The 13423-nt window shown below is 35.1% G+C and overlaps 1 protein-coding gene across 1 annotated transcript; it reads right to left on the bottom strand.

Moving 5' to 3' along the window:
• Window positions 1-5803: 5803 nt before the first annotated feature.
• On the bottom strand, window positions 5804-6394 carry LOC125274166 (zinc-binding protein A33-like). The gene is made up of 2 exons (XM_048200329.1): window positions 6230-6394; window positions 5804-6127 (listed from the first exon to the last, which is right to left on the bottom strand). The coding sequence occupies exons 1-2, from the start codon at window positions 6318-6320 to the stop codon at window positions 5931-5933; spliced, it is 288 nt and encodes a 95-aa protein (XP_048056286.1). The 5' UTR covers window positions 6321-6394; the 3' UTR covers window positions 5804-5930.
• Between the last annotated feature and the right edge of the window lie 7029 nt (window positions 6395-13423).

The following is a 13423-nucleotide window of genomic DNA, read 5'->3' as shown; positions in this document are numbered from 1 at the left end:
TAAAATTAAAGGCCACTTAATTATAGTTAAGAAGAGTACACTTTAATGACATTATTTCTTAACACACTTAAAGGATTAGTTCATTTTAGAAATAAAATTTCCTGATAATTTATTCACCCCCATGTCATCCAAGATGTTTATGTCTTTCTTTCTTCAGTCGAAAATAAATTAAGGTATTACATTTCCCATCATCCTCATTGGCTCTCACCTGCACTTCTCAATCATCCTCATCAGCAGCACCATTAAAGCACACACCTCGTCTTCTCTCATTGTCCAGTCTTGTTTAGACTAAGACTAACCTGTCTCCAGCGCTATTCTCCAGCGTCTGTTCCCCATTATGTTTCCCTGTCGTTCCTGTATGTATGTCTTACCAATCATGGAGGTGTGTGCTTCAGCCATCCACGATTTTCCCTCATCTAAAAGAAAGGACTAATTCTGTTAATCTCCATTTCCATCCATTTCAATCTTTAACCTGTTTATTCACCTGATATCTGCCATTTTACTCAGTGCTGAAAATTAAACATTCTGTTCATGATTTTTATTTTGATCAGACATTTGGTATTAAATTTCAATGTTCTTCTTTAAAATAATTATATGATAAATAACAACTATAATAATCGTAATGAATATGAATTAAAAACCTTAAATACTCTCAAATTACCCCACATAGCAAGTGATCTTGGCCCGACTGTGGCCTCAAGCTGGCACTGCTAGCCTCTTGTTGGCAAAGGCATGTATCCTGTCAGTCAGAGCTGGGCCATGTGTGGAAATGATGGCACAGCATGATCAATGCAAACAACATGAGGGTTGATTGTTGGTGAGAGAACCCTTATGGAAAGAAAATATATTTCCCTATATATATATGAATGATTAATATATTACATGATTTAACATTATATTTAAAAATATACAGAAAAATATATTGCATAAATATATTACAATATATTGAATAATACATAAGGAATTGTCGCTTTTCATATATTGAAAAATATGTGATAATATATTTACTAATATATCAGAATGTATGTCATTTCATATTCAGTACTTCATATTATATAGATTTATATGTGATCAGATATGGTACTACATGTATAACTGCAGATATACTCATGCAGTATAAACATATATATCGTAAAATATATTATGTAACACATTTCTTATATTTAATAATAATCTACATTTTAAATGTTTCACATTTTTAAGATAGTTAACAAAAGCACACCTGTGTGTGCAAAATAATAACTTTATTTAAAAAGTAATTGTGCACACTATATAATTCTAATGGTGTTCATCCAATCGTCAACCTAACCACAGGCTCTACTCTTCAGCTCAATGGTGAACCCCGAAAACTCACACATACCAGAAAACCTTTTCAATTCCAAAATAACACAACTTTAAACACTAACAGATCTCCCTCTATATCAATATTGAGCAAAACACATGAAGTAACACTTCATTTTAACATTTACTCTCCTTTAACAGTCAGAAGCAAAGCATGCTGGGAAGTCTGTTGTAACCACTGATCCTAACTCTTTCCATGAATGTGTGTATAAATATATGTGCAATATATGTACACAATAAAGGATAAAACTTTATGAATGTAATGCTATTTTTGTCATCATTTATAAATATTTTATATTTATATTTTATATACATAGGCATACATGGTCAATGTATTTATTGCTGTATATTGAAAAAATATTAGCACTAGTTTTTCATATATATCGAAATGTACTATGTAATATATCACATTATATTTTGTAGTATATTCCCATATATATTTGTTCCGTAAGGGAAGTGTGGCTCAGATCAATCCAGTGATCATCTACTCCAAATCAGGATTGTGATCTTGGACCAATTAAGTGCACTTTAACTGCAGTTGACTTGACTGATTTACAATTTACTTCATTTGAAATGATAATGTTTTATCTGTAAATAATGTTTTATCTGTTATGACATGGCATTTCAAAGAACAATTTTAAATAGTACTACAGTTTACAATATTGAATTGATTAAAATTTAAAACAAAACACACTGCATTTTATTACTATATTCCTGCTGCATTCCAAATCTTTGGGATGTGATGCTTTGTGAGGAACTGTTAGAGTGAGATTTAAAAGTTGTATGTGAATATTTATGACATGCAGGTAAACTTAGCCTAAAAAGGAGCAAAGAAGAAGCTGTTGTTTGTGCATGTGGATCCTCCTGTGATGCGGTTGATTGAACTGTTTGCCCTTGAACTCATTCAGTAAATGATCAATCTTTAATTCTCAGTCCTATCTCTCTTAAGTTATTATAGGAACAAATCCAAATCCAAACTTTTATTCAGGGATATTTATCTCATTCCTCACTACTGATTGTAAAAAAAAAAAAAAAAAAAAAAAAAAAAAAAAAAATGGCTGCCAAACAAAACGGAAAATTAAAGTAAAATATCCTAATTTAAATAAAGTGCAAAAAACTTTAACAGAAATATTTTACATATATTTCCTGAATTAATTCAAATGACTGGCAGCAACAGAACATTAAACACTAACAGATCTCTCAAGATCTCAGCGTTTTCACTACAATCCAGTTTGACTTTTTTGTTCTCCAAAACAATGACAAAATTTGCATTTAGGAGAAACAAGCATTCAAAACTTACAGTCTCTCACATATATGGATAAATGATTTTGATCACTCTGCACTTCAGCAGATTTTCTGTCCAATCAAATGCTCTCTAGAATCCAGAAGAAGTCCCGCCCCTTACATTGTAAGTTAAAATCGGTCGCTTGTTCTCACATATACTATTTTCTACATGGTGAATTGCACATAGTGCACTATATGGGGATAGCGAACAATTCAGACAGTGTAAATATGCTTTACAAATATTAATTAAATCTGTTTTTCTTTCTAACAATCATTCGGTATCTCACTATGGGAAACGCCTCAGGCATGATAGACTATGGAGCCCCCCCTCTCTGTGAAGCTCCTATGCTGCATTACTTCATGTAACAAATGTGTTGTCAAGGCTGATGTTTCCGAACACAGTGCAGTTAAAATCTGTTATGATAATGAGACAGAGGTGCAACCTTCAGAAAAAAGAAGGCAAGGCGTTTGACATCTATCTGCCACATAAAAGAGCACAGTGTCTTCCTGTTCCCCCACGACCTGTTCCTCAGACGGAGAACAGGAGGTTTTTGAATGCATCCAGGACTGCAAAACCCCAGAGCGCAGAGCAGGCCGCTCAACACCACTGCTTCGAATGATAAGCCACGGGGAATGCAGTCATTTGTGGCGGCTGCAAATTCTAGGTCCACTAACCCTTCCAACAAAAAGAAAAGGGACACATAGGACACAATCTCTGCATGGGAGAGATGGACAGCACCTAGGGTTTTCTGTGATGTCCTCTCCCAAGTTCACCACGTCCACCACAAAAAAAAAAGAAAAAAAAAGAAAAAGAAAAAAAAAAGTAGGCAATGTGGAGTTTGGGGGTGAAAAAAAATTGGTTTTAAGTTGTGTTCAAGCCAGTTCAGCTCCCCTCAACACACAGTGTTCACAGATTGCTGACAGCGAATACCACAAGTTTGAGTGCAGAAAACTCAGCCAGCAAAAGAATTTGGTCTGATGGGCACAAGTGTAATGTCACAAAGCGCTTCAGCCCTTGGGTTCAAAGCAAATAAAAAATTCTTGGTTGATCAATGTAGAGGGTGCAGGGAGACAAACAAACAAACAAAAAATAAAATAAAATAAAATAAAATAAAATAAAATAAAATAAAATAAAATAAAATAAAATAAAATAAAATAAAATAAAATAAAATAAAATAAAATAAAATAAAATAACCAAGAGATAAAGTGGTCTCTGAGTCACAAAGATCCTGGCCGTTTTTCTATCTGTCCACTAGATGGTGCCAGAACTCCATTTATGGAACCCTCTGACTCTTTATCAGGATGCTTTGAGAGTGTTCTGTGCACCCTTGAGTCCTCATTAAAGTTTACCAGGATGCAATTTTGGCTTGCCATGTAGGCTTCGAAGGAATTTCGGTGGGACGGCATCCTCTTATATTCCGTTTTATGAAGGGAGTGAAGCGTTTGAGACCAGTGTCGAAGCAACTGATCCCATCATGGGACTTGTCCATGGTTCTGAATGCTTTAAATCAGGCCCTGTTTGAACCTCTGCAGTGTTCATATTAAGCTCTCTTCTCTTAAAATGGTCTTACTCCTTGCTTTAGTCTCAGCTAAATGAGTGGGTGAGTTCATCAAGCATGTCTGAATTTAAGTTTGGATGACAGTATGGTAACACTGCTGTCTAACCTGGCTTTCGTTCCCAAAGTCAGTGATTTCATGTGCTTTCGGAGGAGTAGTTTGTGTCCTGTATGAGCTTTATGCTATTGTGTAAACAGGACATATCATTCAGTTATTCGTTTCATGGACCACTCAATGCAAGGGTAAGCCAATCTCCTCACAGAGCCTTTCCCATTGGATGGTGGAGGTGATTGAAATGGCCTATACATCCATGGGTCTTCATTCCCTGGTGGGCTTAAGGGATCATTCTACAAGGGGTATGGCTACCTCGTGGGCATTGTTCAAGGGGATTTTGGTGGGGGATATTTGTGTGGCGGCAAGCTCATACATTTTTTTCAGATTTTACAGTCTTGATGTCACTGCACCTACTATGCCTCATGCAGTTCTCAATGTTGTCTCTTTGGAGAATTGAAAGGTTATTTTTCTTTCTTGTGGGGTCTGTTCGGCAGCTTCGGAAAGCATACATTATGGGAGTTGGCTATATTATTCCTATAATGAGATACTTAGCGATTGTTTGAAAGATTACATTAGGATACTTGTGTAAGCCCGGTTCTCTGAGAACAAAGTGAGCTTCGTATCTCACCAAGATTCCCTACTCGCATAACACAGGGAAGAGCATGCTTAGAATGACAAAGTGAAGGTTTCTGCAGGTAATTTGAGAGGCTAAAGTTCAACAGTTTTTTAGGGTCTATACTAAATGAAATGTCACTTTATCAGCAGTGAATGCTCCACAGTACAACACTATCACACCCAAAGAACTTTATCTTCTCAAAATTTCCTGCACCACCTTCTTTGAACAACAGTTCTATTAAGTGTTAACAACGAAATTATGTGGTTTTGATAATCAATTAACACTGCTTTTTGTCATTTTTTACAAGATGGACAAAATTTGACACCAAAAAAGTAATTCGGTTTAACTAAAATTTCGATTTTATCAAATGACACATTTTTCGTTATACCAAATGATGATATTTTCAAACAATGCTAACAGGATGATATCTAGCTAGCAAGCAAAAAGGACAATCAAACATTTTATATTAAGTACAAGTTTTTAATACTACAACATTTTCCATGTTTTATAGAGGTTGTACCGAATAACCTGATGCGTATGAGCAAGTGAAAACATGAATTTTTCAAATAGTTAAAAGAGAGTTAGTTACTTGGAAGGTGTCTGAATTATATCACATCCTGTCACATAATATTGACCACTTGACTTAATCCAAAATGATCCCTTTATATTGGTTTCATGGTTTCAAATTCATTTTTCCAGACATTTTTTTTCTCATAACAAAGCAACGATTGTTGATATAGATGTTGATATATTATGTTATAAAATCATGCCAGAATAAAAAATACATACATTTATTACATTTTAAGATATTTTAATCATAAATGAAATGGCTGTATTGGCCTTTGGATGGTTAAATCAAATGATCTTTTAAACTTTATATGTAGCAAAATATAGTTAAATCCTTTTGGATTTAATAAAAAAGATCTAGTTGTACTACCTTACTTATTTTGGATGTCATATCTTTGTTTTTTTATTATTATATATAATTACCAAATTATCAAAAAATTGTGAGATAATAACAAAATATCTTTATGTCAGTATATATGGCAGTTTTCCCTGTGGTATCAAATATCGATATTTACTCCAAGAGAGTTTCTTTAACCTCCACATCCCAGCAGTGTGTTCCTGAGTTAAAACCCTCTGAACCCAGAACACAGTCAAATCTCTCTGGATTATCAGGAAGCGGCTGTTTGTTCCTGTTTTCTCTCACACTGGTCAGATCATCAGACAGGATGAGAAATGGATTTGCAGTGTTTGGATCCAGAATCACAGGAGCTGATGAGACACAATCAACAACTGCTTTTATTCTGATGTTCATATAATGATAAAATGCTGATTTCCAGTGTGTGTAAGAGCAAAGATCTTCTCCAGACTCACTGTTTTGGACGATGTCCTGCATCTTCTTCCAGACTCTAAACTGTAGGTTGCCCAAGTAATGTGACACATGAATCAAAGCTCCAGAAGCCATCTGTGGATCCGGCTGTGAAATCTGGACTCTGGAAGAACATTGAGGAGTCAGAACTGCATTGAAGTTTCTCTTGTAAGGACTGTATTGAGCTCCTAATAGAACATAATTATATTTACTCAGGTTGCCTTTGTTTTGTGTTGTATTTCGTTTGCAGATTTAAAACTTTTTAGGATGAGATGCACACAGAAATCAGGATGGGTGTAAATGCTTTTTCACAGCATAGTGTTTAAGACTACTTATTGTTCTTCTCGTATGAAACAAGAGACCTTTGCTTTACCTTATATGTTGGAACCACTTCACTGATGGGTCTGAACGTGTGATTGACGTGTTTCTGAGAATCTCTGCACACTAAACACACAGCCTGTTTGTCCTCCAGACAGAAGAGTTTGAGTTTCTCACTGTGTAAACTGCAGATCTCCTCAGACGAGAAACAACAAAGTTCTTCTGCAGATGCATTTAATTAATCCATTTTCACTGTTTGAGCTGTATATTATATATATATATATTTATATATATATTTATTACTGAACATAAACATACGAGCTTGATAAAAATGCTAATTTTACAAGGAAATTTCATATGGCACTTAGAGGTTTTGCATCTGAATTCTTTATATTAAATGCAGAGATAATATATTAAAAGCACAATTTAGTTCATAGTTTCAAAATAGCACAGTTGAGTAGACTTAGATGTTCTGATTATCTTAAGAAGCACTAAAGAAGTTTTATTATATTAAGTATAAAATTAGTGCACAAAAATAGAGCACTTTAAGTACATTATAGAAGTGTGCTTGTTTTTCACGTGGGCTGTTTTTGTGCACAAAGTATTCTCATCACTTCATAACATTAAGGTTGAACCACTGCAGTCACGTCGACTGTTTTAACGATGTTTATACCTGTCTGGAACTTGAAAGTGTCGGTTAAATTGCTGTCTATGGACGAGTCATATTTCTCTCAGATTTAATCAACAATATCTTAATTTGTGTTCTGAAACAAATTACAGCTGTGGAATGTCATAAGGGTGAGTAATTAATGACAGAAATTTCATTTTTGGGTGAACTAACCCTTTAAAAGGCTTAAAGGTGTAAGATAAAAAGATATATTTGTATTTTAAACCTGCTTCCAGTTTACTTTAAAATTAAAAGGTTTGTAAAAGGTTTTATTTCAGCTGATCTTGTTAAGGTGACATTATTATTTTCTAGTTTCATGTTTCCTTTTAAAAGTGTTACATTTACAGACCCAGTTTCAACCTGCTCCTTGTAAAACAATTACAAAACAGAATAAGTGCAAGCACATGTGAAAATGAAGAGTATACAGAAATAGATATGATGTAAATATGAGTGAAGAATATCTAATATCTTCTTATCAAAGCACAGATCCGTTATATATATATTTGTAAACACAAGCTTTTTATTTAGGATGTAATTAATAGCGATAAATCAATTTGAAAGTCCATATATATAAATAATAAAAAAAAAGAAATAAAAAAAAAAAACATTACTGGTGTGCATGGCACTGGCAAAACTATGGCACTGACACATTTTAAGATCTGTCAGTACAAGTTTTCAGTTAAAAAAGCTCAAACATGAATGGATTAGCTTAAGCCTTATCTGTGAAACCGGGGAAGTGTTTGTAGACAAAATTATCCATAGTGAGTTTGTCAAACAGTTTAAAATCAGTGAGATGTATACATTTTCCATTTAAACATATAAGAGTTGATCTTGCACGAGTGAAATTGCAAACAGGAAAGTGAACTGAATGTTACTAAAAAGACCAACCCTTTCAAGTAGCCTTTAATCAAGTGAATAAATCCTGATTTCTTCATTGAAATCTGGCTGGCCATTCTTCATTATTACACATTCATGTGATTGAAGACATTGTTCGATATTGTTGCAATAATGTGTAAATGCCCCATTTTTTGGCATGACCACGGATCTCTTGATCCTTTTGTTGCTGTATGATGAAACCCCAATTGCTCACCTATGAGAAAAAAATAAGGAAATGCAAGAGGATATTTATGCTCACAATCATTTACAGTACATGTTTGAAACTTGCTGATTGAAAATGTTGGTTTTATTATGATCAGATAAAGCACTGCATCCTAGAAAGCTCTCTCCTTTCAGCTTGTTTTTGACTTAATGGCTTGTAAAAAAATGGCTTGAGATGTTTTACACACTTACCAAAAATGTAGGGATGTCATCGTGTTCCACATCGTCAAACACAAATGCAGACCTTAGGTAAGAAAAATTGGGTTGTGTCTGTTATTAATTAATTGAACTCACTATGCTGAAACTTACAAACCTGATTCCAAAAAAGTTGTGACACTGTACAAATTGTGAATAAAAACAGAATGCAATGATGTGGAAGTTTCAAATTCCGATATTTTATTCAGAATACAACATAAATGACATATCAAATATTTAAACTGAGAAAATGTATCATTTTAAGGGAAAAATAAGTTGATTTTAAATTTCATGGCATCAACACATCTCAAAAAAGTTGGGACAAGGCCATGTTTACCACTGTGTGGCATCCCCTCTTCTTTTTATAACAGGCTTCTAGTTGCTCAACTGTCTTAGGTCTTCTTTGTCGCATCTTCCTCTTTATAATGCGCCAAATGTTTTCTATGGGTGAAAGATCTGGGGCCGGATTCACGAAACATTCTTAAGAATAAAATTTTTCTTAACTGCTAATTTCTTCTTATTTTTTAACTTAAGAAAAAAGATAAGAATATTTTGTATTCTCAAAAACTCTTCTTAAGAATGTTCTTATCTTTTTTCTTAAGATTGTTCTTAAGATCAAATTTAAGAAGTATTCATATTCCCGAAAAGAATGTTCTTAAAAATCATCGTAAATAACTTCTTAAAGTTAGGATAACCTCCAACCTGTCTTAAATAGATGCTCAGCGAATTTATTGGGTCGTTTCAAATGTTAAGCATATGACATAACACTAGCTAGCTAAATATAATACATATTACTTGTACCCTGAATGTGGACAAGCACTCTAAAGTCTGTAATTACACTATTGATCATTTGCGCGTACCTGTATATGATGCGCGCACTCAAGCTTGTACGGAGAACGGCACAAGATGTTAGCACGATTTATTAATTTGTTTCCTCTTTTTATAAACAGTGTGCACGATTTAGCAAACCGAGGGAAAGAATTAGTAAATCATGAGCATGATTTAGCCTACTATTTTTTTCTGCATGTCATGTGCGGGGCTCCGTAAGCTAGAACTAGCGAGGCAGCGCACACGGATACAGGACGCATTCACTCCAGAGAGAGCGCAAAAAAGTCAGTGTACAAATGAATGGAAAAGAACGTTGCATCTTGAGACAGGTTTTTTTTTTAAATAACGATTTTAATGGTCCATTAAAAACATGACAGAGTGATTAGCTCCCGTCAAACAATCACAACAAAAATAGTCTGCGCGCTCATTATGATATCTATGGTAGCCTAATCTACATGCAGTGACAGGCTTTGAGGTGTTTTTCATTCAGCGAGTCTTCAGCAATTACCCCCTTTCAATCAAATAAACACCATTCATTTTCTTCTTAAGTAAAAAATTAAGATCTTGCCCTAAGTTCTTAAGAAAATATTTCAGAACTTCCTAAGATTTTTTCAAGAATTGCACTTAGGAACATTCTTAAGAACTTCTTAGAATTTATCTTAAGAATTTTCTTAACTTCTTTCTTAAGAAGATGTTCGTGAATCCGGCCCCTGGACTGCAGGCTGGCCATTTCAGTACCCGGATCCTTCTTCTGCGCAGCCATGATGTTGTAATTGATGCAGTATGTGGTCTGGCATTGTCATGTTGGAAAACGCAAGGTCTTCCCTGAAAGAGACGACGTCTGGATGGGAGCATATGTTGTTCTAGAACTTGATATACCTTTCAGCATTGATGGTGCCTTTCCAGATGTGCAAGCTGCCCATGCCACACGCACTCATGCAACCCCATACCATCAGAGATGCAGGCTTCTGAACAGTGCTGATAACAACTTGGGTTGTCTTTGTCCTCTTTAGCCCGGATGACATGGCGCCACAGTTTTCCAAATTTTGATTCGTCTGACCACAGAACAGTTTTCCACTTTGCCACAGTCCATTTTAAATGAGCCTTGGCCCAGAGAAAACGCCTGCGCTTCTGGATCATGTTTAGATATGGCTTCTTTTTTGACCTATAGAGTTTTAGCCGGCAACGGCGAATGGCACGGTGGATTGTGTTCACCGACAATGTTTTCTGGAAGTATTCCTGAGCCCATGTTGTGATTTCCATCACAGTAGCATTCCTGTATGTGATGCAGTGCCGTCTAAGGGCCCGAAGATCACGGGCATCTAGTTGGTTTTCCGGCCTTGACCCTTACGCACAGAGATTGTTCCAGATTCTCTGAATCTTTGGATGATATTATGCACTGTAGATGATGATAACTTCAAACTATTTGCATTTTTTCTCTGAGAAACTCCTTTCTGATATTGCTCCACTATTTTTCGCCACAGCATTGGGGGAATTGGTGATCCTCTGCCCATCTTGACTTCTGAGAAACACTGCCACTCTGAGAGGCTCTTTTTATACATATCATATACATATACATACATATTTATATATATCATGTTGCCAATTGACCTAAGAAGTTGCAAATTGGTCCTCCAGCTGTTCCTCATATGTACATTTAACTTTTCCAGCCTCTTATTGCTACCTGTCCCAACTTTTTTGGAATGTGTAGCTCTCATGAAATCCAAAATGAGCCAATATTTAGCATGATATTTCAAAATGTCTCACTTTCAACATTTGAAATGTTATCTATATTCTGTTGTGAATAAAATATAAGTTTATGATATTTGTAAATTATTGCATTCCTTTTTTTATTCACAATTTGTACAGTGTCCCAGCTTTTTTTGGAATTGGGTTTGTTGTATCTAAATTATGCACATATTTCATGTTTCAGAATTTAAAAAATAAATAAGCCACACATAACCCCACTAAAACACTGACCTGGATGATCCATTTGATGTATTGGGTGAATCCACACAAATTCCCAGTTGTGCAGAGAGATATATTCCCTGGTGTGGCAGAGGTCATAGGTAACATGAGAAACATCTCTATATACCTTTTTTCCCCTTTCTTTTTGTATAACTTTAATCTCCGATGCATTATTATACTAACAAAAATTAAATGCACATTTATTTGCATCCCTGTCATTTTTGTGTTTGTTCTGTAAGTGTCTGACATAGTATAACTATAGACAAAAGAATATGGTATTTGGTTAGGAAATGTTTTGAGTAGGACTTTTAGAGGCACTTAACTGATAATGAATTGTCTTTTTAAATGTAAAACAAAGATTTCGTAAGATTTAGGATACATTTATTTTAAACTACATACAGTACAGTATACTGTAGTAAATATAACTGTAATTAATTTCCTCACCATTTTATTTGTTAATGCTCCTCTTCAAAACTGTGAAAATAAACTTGTGTTCAAGTCCCACAGAGATCTCTGAAAGAAGAGAGGGCTGTAAGCCTTAGATAATAAAAAATAATAATAATCTTCAACCTGTCACATATTGGCTTAACCCCTTCAGACCTGAATTATGTTCCACTAAGCAAAAAAAAAAAAAAAAAAAAAAAAAAAAAAACCTTACCCAATTGACATTTGCTCTTCTTTATTGTATAAATGAGTCTAAAAAAAAAAAGATTTGTGCAAACTCTTTTTTTTTTCATGTCTGCTAGAATGGACATCAGTGTCACAGACACGCCAGGCTGTGCACCCAGCCAATCACAGCGCACTCCCTCACCAGAGTACTGATCACACGCACCTGACATTCATCACCAGTCCAATCAGCAGCACTACTAAAGACACTCACAGTCAGTCAGTCATTGTCCGGTCTCGTTAACGCATACTTACCTGAATGCTTACCAACGGACTCCTTACCTGTTTCCAGTGTGTTCCAAGATCCTCCGTGTTCTCCTGTCTTCCGTGAGTGTTTCTGTGTATCCTCTGCACAACGTCTGTCCTCGGACATCAATACCTAGAGTGAAGATCAAGTCAAGTATTACTGCCTTGATATATTATCTGTCTGGACTATTTCTGCAATCCTTACCTGCTCACTGCTCTGGTTGTTTCCAATAAACATCATAACCTGTACCTGTGTCTCCGACCTCCTCTGTACATAACAATCAGGGCTGAAGCAACAAAACATTAGTCATATTTTAACTATACAGTTCTTATGAGCTAGAGTTCAAACACAATATGTGAACCATTGGTTCGTAATACTGTGTGTGGTCATGATCTAGCAGTTTAACAGCCCAATATTCTTCAGAAAAATCCTCCAGCTCCTGCAGATTCTTCAGTTTTCAAGCATCTTCTGCATATTTGAACCCTTTCCAGCAGTGACTGAATGATTTTGAGATCCATCTTTTCACACTGAGGACAATTGAGGGACTCAAACTCAACTATTAAAAAAGGTTCAAACATTCACTGATGCTCCAGAAGGAAACACGATGCATTAAGAGTCGAGGGGTGAAAACATTTGAACAAGATGAAGATGTCCAAATTTTTCTTATTTTGTTTAAATATCTTTTCTTTTTTTTTTTTTTTTTCATTTAGTACTGCCCTTCAGAAGCAAAACAGAAGACACTTAAATGTTTCCCGGAAGACAAATTAAATACAATTTACTTTGATCTTAAAATTCAAAAAGTTTTCAACCCCAGACTCTTAACCCTCCTATTATCCTCACCTTGATATCCTCATTATCCTCACTCCCCCTACACTATTATGATGCTCCAGAAGGAAACACGATGCATTAAGAGCCGGGGGGTGGAAACTTTTGAATTTGAATATCAAGGTAAATTGTACTTCATTTTTCTTCATTTTTTAAGAAAAATTGTGACATCTTCATCCTGTTCAAAAGTTTTCACCCCCCCAGCTCTTATTGCATAGTGTTTCCTTCTGGAGCATCAGTGAATGTTTGAACCTTTTTTAACAGTTGTGTTTGAGTCCCTCAGTTGTCCTCAGTGTGAAAAGATGAATCTCAAAATCATTCAGTCACTGCTGTAAAAAGTTTCTGAAGAGCAGAGCTCAGTTTAACTGCTCAGAATAAACAAGGGAT

Source organism: Megalobrama amblycephala, linkage group LG1 (genome assembly GCF_018812025.1).
Source record: "Megalobrama amblycephala isolate DHTTF-2021 linkage group LG1, ASM1881202v1, whole genome shotgun sequence".
Taxonomy (NCBI): Eukaryota; Metazoa; Chordata; class Actinopteri; order Cypriniformes; family Xenocyprididae; genus Megalobrama; species Megalobrama amblycephala.
The sequence above is the reverse complement of the archived record's forward strand: the minus strand, read 5'-3'. Positions and strand labels throughout refer to the sequence as shown.

Bases quoted from the DNA above. Each gene is read 5' to 3' on its own strand.
- LOC125274166 (XM_048200329.1), bottom strand. From the start codon at position 6,320: ATGGCTTCTGGAGCTTTGATTCATGTGTCACATTACTTGGGCAACCTA. The intron at 6,128-6,229 runs GTGAGTCTGGAG...GTGTCTCATCAG, and splicing joins GCAGGACATCGTCCAAAACA to CTCCTGTGATTCTGGATCCA.